This window comes from Lipotes vexillifer, unplaced genomic scaffold, assembly GCF_000442215.2.
Source record: "Lipotes vexillifer unplaced genomic scaffold, Lipotes_vexillifer_v1.1 scaffold63, whole genome shotgun sequence".
Classification (NCBI taxonomy): Eukaryota; Metazoa; Chordata; class Mammalia; order Artiodactyla; family Lipotidae; genus Lipotes; species Lipotes vexillifer.
Window position 1 is genome coordinate 1,417,923 of NW_006784492.1, and position 4,131 is coordinate 1,422,053.

Consider the following 4,131-nt stretch of genomic DNA (forward strand, 5'->3'; position numbering starts at 1 on the left):
GGGGTGGGGGTGGGCGGTCCTTGTCAGTGGCCTGAGAAAATGTCTGCAAATGTTGCTCTTGAAAACTCCCAAGGGGAATCATTCAGTCAAGCGGAGGAGGTGCAGGGTCAGGGTCTGAAGTTGGGTCAGATGGTGCCCCAGCCCTCCTCTCCGTGTGGCCTCCCAGGGCTTCACACCAGCAGGGTGGCCTGCAGGGAGGTTGGTGTTACTAGAGAGACCCGGTCACGTGGCAGGCGCCTGCCCAAGGGCTCTGCCAGCTCTGAGCCGCCGGGCCCCGCGATGCTCACTCATGGTTGTCACCCGAGGGTGACCGGAGCCTGCTCTCTTGGGCTGCCTCGCGCTGGATGTGGGAGTGGAGGGAGCTCTAAGTGGCCTCCAGGGCCCCCGGGCTCAGAGCTGGGGCGGCCGGGACCCTGCATGGCACATGGGGAAATTCAAGGACCGGCCCCCCGGTGCCCAACCCCTCGCCAGGGTCTCCCTCCCGAGACAGGCTTGCTTGTGGCCGAGATCCAGAGATGCTGCCCTGTGGGTTCTGCGTGCTCACGGAGGCCTCCCATCGTACGACTTTATTTTTTAACCAAGCCGCTTTTAGTCTGGAAGGAAAACCTTTTAAAAAGCTAGCACGCGGAGCTCTGTATTGAAAAGGAGGAGCTAAAGGGTAACAAAGGGAAAACAGTAAGAGGCAGGGGGGGGTTCGACCCCAGCAAGGCTGCCTGTCTCCACGGGGGTAAACCGAGGCAGGCCTGGACCACCAGGGAGACAGCAGCACAGCTGAGGGAGAACACAGTGCCGCGTCTGGCTCCCAGTCTGGCCTGCAGCCTCCCGACCATGCCTGCTGCTCTGGCTTCCCGCCGGAGATCCCAGAGCCCGTCCCCCTGCAGCTCGGAGGATGCTGCGGGCGGGGATGGAGACCGCAAGGCCTGGCCCACCGCAGGGTGGGGGTCCTGGACGGGCTTGTTTCCACCTTTGGGCCGAGCTCGTGCGTGTTCTAACCCAGCCCCTGTGGTCTCTGCTTTCTCTTACAGAATACAAGGTAAGAGGGGCCGCCCGCTCCCGCGCTGACCTCCAGCTGCCGAGCTGCACCTGCCCAGGTTAAAAGTTCCTTTTGTTGTGTTTTCCCTGTGAAATGTGTGTGTCAGAGGCAGACGCAAGTATGTACCTCTCCGCTGGCCTCGGGCTCGGCTCTTTTGTCCCCGCACATGCTTGCTTCCTGGGTGAACCCGGACTTTCTTCTCCCCGCAGATCTATCCTTATGACGCCCTCATCGTCACAAACCGAATCCGCGTGAAGCTGCCCAAAGACGTGGACCGGACGAGACTGGAGGTGAGAGGGCCCCCAGGGGTGGAGGGTCACGTCTGCCGAGCGAGTCTCTGCAGGTGCCTTGACATCCACAAAGTCGACGTTCATCGCCCCCAAGGTCCCCGTGGCGACCGCACAGTGCCCGGCGATGGGCTTGGAGTCAAGGTCCCTCGTTGTTTCAAAGACCAGAGAACGTGGTCATGTACCCAGCAAAGGTGGCTGTGCAAAGGGGGGCACAGCTGCCTGCGGTTTGGGGCAGGAAAGCCTTCGTCACTGTGCTTAACTGGGTAACATTCGCCTCTTCCCTGAGCGCTGATATTCAGAAAATCGGCCCAATTCATGGCTTCTCGTTTGACCACACTCACCCTGGTCTTGAATAATACTGAGCTCTGGGAGCAAGTGTGTGTTTACAGGACCCTCAGGTGAAGGGCACAGACATCTGTTGGCCGGGCCCCACCACGAGCCACGGTCCCAAGTGGCCAGAGTGCGTACTTAATCCATCCTCACTGTCTTCCCACGAGGAAATCAATGGCCAGCAATGGACTTCACCTCCCGAGCCATGTCAGGAAGGTTTCACTGGGGTGAGGGGTCTGGAGGCTCCTGAAGGCCTAGGGCCACCTGCCCCACCTGTGCCCCGGGGCTGGGAACACCTGAAGCAGAGTGTGTGTCCGGCCAGTGCCAGCCCCTGCCCTGCTGCCTCTGTGGGCGGGGCCTCAGGTGGCTGCTGGGAGGGAGCCGTAGGGGCGTGGATGTGGCTGAGGGGCACCAGCAGTGCCCCAGGGCTCAGGAGGGCTGCCAGGTGGGAGCCAATCTGTAAAGAAACGCGGTCTCAGGTGGTCCAGACAGTTGCTTTGGAGCCCTGATCTCCACCCTTTGAGATGAGGATGGATATTGATACACACTAGGTGGGTGGCTGTACCCACGAGAGGTCACATAAAGCCCCTCGCCCAGGGTACGGGGTAGTGGTGGCAAGGAGGGGACAGGGACGCTAGTGTGGCTGCAGCAGTCGGGGGAGGCGTGTCCATTTTGACTTCTCTGTTGCAATAGTAGGATCTTGGCCCAAAGTGGTTTAAGCTAAAAGGGAATTGCCGGCTCCTACGACGGACAGGTCCCTTCGGGTGGGGCTTAATCATGTCTCCAGACCCAGGTTCCCTCCTTCCATCTCTTGAATGTTTCCTCTGTGTGTGTTGGCCTGACTGATGGACAGACGTTCACCTCCCCTCCCCCGGGCTCAGCGTCTGCAGGGAAGAGACTTGGGGTTGGGGGGGGGGCTCCTAGAGGGGGCTCTGAGACCTGGGACCTAGAGACAGGGAGGGTGATGCTGGGCTCACAGCAGCAGCAAGGGCTTGGCTGCAGGGAGGTGGGGAGCTGCAGCAGAGCCGGCAAGCCCATGGATGCTGTGGTCAGGCAGTGCAATCCACCCGCTGCCGTCTTGGAGTCCCCAGGGTGTGGGCGGCATCTTGCCAGCAAAGGACCGCAGAGCCGAATGACCCCAGGGCCTTTGCTCAGGAGGCTGGCCACTTAGCAGGGCATTTGGACCTCACCCCGTAGAAGACGAAGGGCGACTGGAATGTTCTGACCTGTTAGGACGAGTGTGAGTGCGGGTCATTCCCGGGGCTGGGGGCGGGGCAGCGGGACCGGCTAGGAAGCTGGGGTGTGAGTGGGGGGCAGGGAGAGCACGTGGAGGTGCTCCGAGAGCAGGACTTAAGGGATGGCTGCCCTGTGATCTGGAAGACGAGGTCCTAGGCAGCCTCTTCCGGGGCCTCACCCGTGGCAATCCCCGCTGCCTCTGCAGGCGACACACTCTTTGGCTCCAGCTCAAGCTGAGCCCTTGTTGAGGGTGTGGTCTTGTCCTACTGCTGTAAACCAGGAGGCTGTCGCTGCTGGGTGACTCAGTCAGGACCCGCCTGAAGGGGTCCCACTGTTCTGCATGTTTGTTCCTTAAGCGTGGGTGCCCTGAGGGCTCCTGGCTCCCACCGCGGGGCGGGGGCGGGGGCGGGGGGGGGGCGGCTGGGGGGGCGGTGCCTGCCGCTCAGCTCCTGATGCAGCAGCAGCCTTGCTTCCCTCTTGGGTCTGGGGTTCGCTTTAACCAGCTCCCATACCCCAACCCTTATTTTGCTACAGTACAGAGTGACGGTGCAAAATATCAAGTGGTTAATACATGTAAATGTTTCCCTTTTTAAAAAAAAAAACCTTGGAGGACGGGGGTAATGGGTTTCATCACCCAAATCTGCAAGAACACACCCAAGGGTGCGTCTCTCTGTAATCATTCTCTTCCTGATCTCAGGCAAGCCAGGAGGCAAATTGGAAGGTTATCACACACGGGCACGTCCCACAGCCTTCAGGGTTTGGAGCTGGGGTGTGAGCCAGGAGGGGCTCACGAGGGGCTACATCCCAGCAGGAGAGGAAAGGACACCGATGTTTTTATTTCAGGGGAGAGAGCTTTATTTTTAATATAAAAACAATTCATAACTCTTGTAAAAGTCCAGAAAAACACAAAGAACGTAAACATTACATGGAATTCCCCTACCGAGTCAAGACTCCTGTTAGCTCCGGGGCGGACATGCTTCCGGAAATCTCTTTTTTTGCACAAATACCCAGAGATAACTGAATTCTCTTTTGGATAAGTAGCCTTGTACTGTTTGTGCAGTTTGACATCTGCTTTTTCTCTCTTAAATTTTATGTGAACATTTTCCCATGTCATTTCATGGGGATCTGCCCGTCCTTTTAGATGGCTGCATGGTGGTCCCGCATCCCGTTCTGAGGCCGAAAACTGTATGTCCCAACCTGGGTGGATTTGATGAGGAGTTTTCTAGCAATGGTTCAAGCGGG

At 58.7% G+C, this 4,131-nt stretch overlaps 1 protein-coding gene across 1 annotated transcript in view; it reads left to right on the forward strand.

The window, feature by feature from the left end:
- ABLIM2 (actin binding LIM protein family member 2) overlaps positions 1-4,131 on the forward strand; it is a 126,051-nt gene that overhangs the window by 111,173 nt on the left and 10,747 nt on the right. The window contains exons 19-20 of the mRNA XM_007456866.1: positions 1,026-1,033; positions 1,243-1,323. Coding sequence (XP_007456928.1) covers positions 1,026-1,033; positions 1,243-1,323 — 89 coding nt within the window. The remainder of the gene's footprint in view (positions 1-1,025; positions 1,034-1,242; positions 1,324-4,131) is intronic.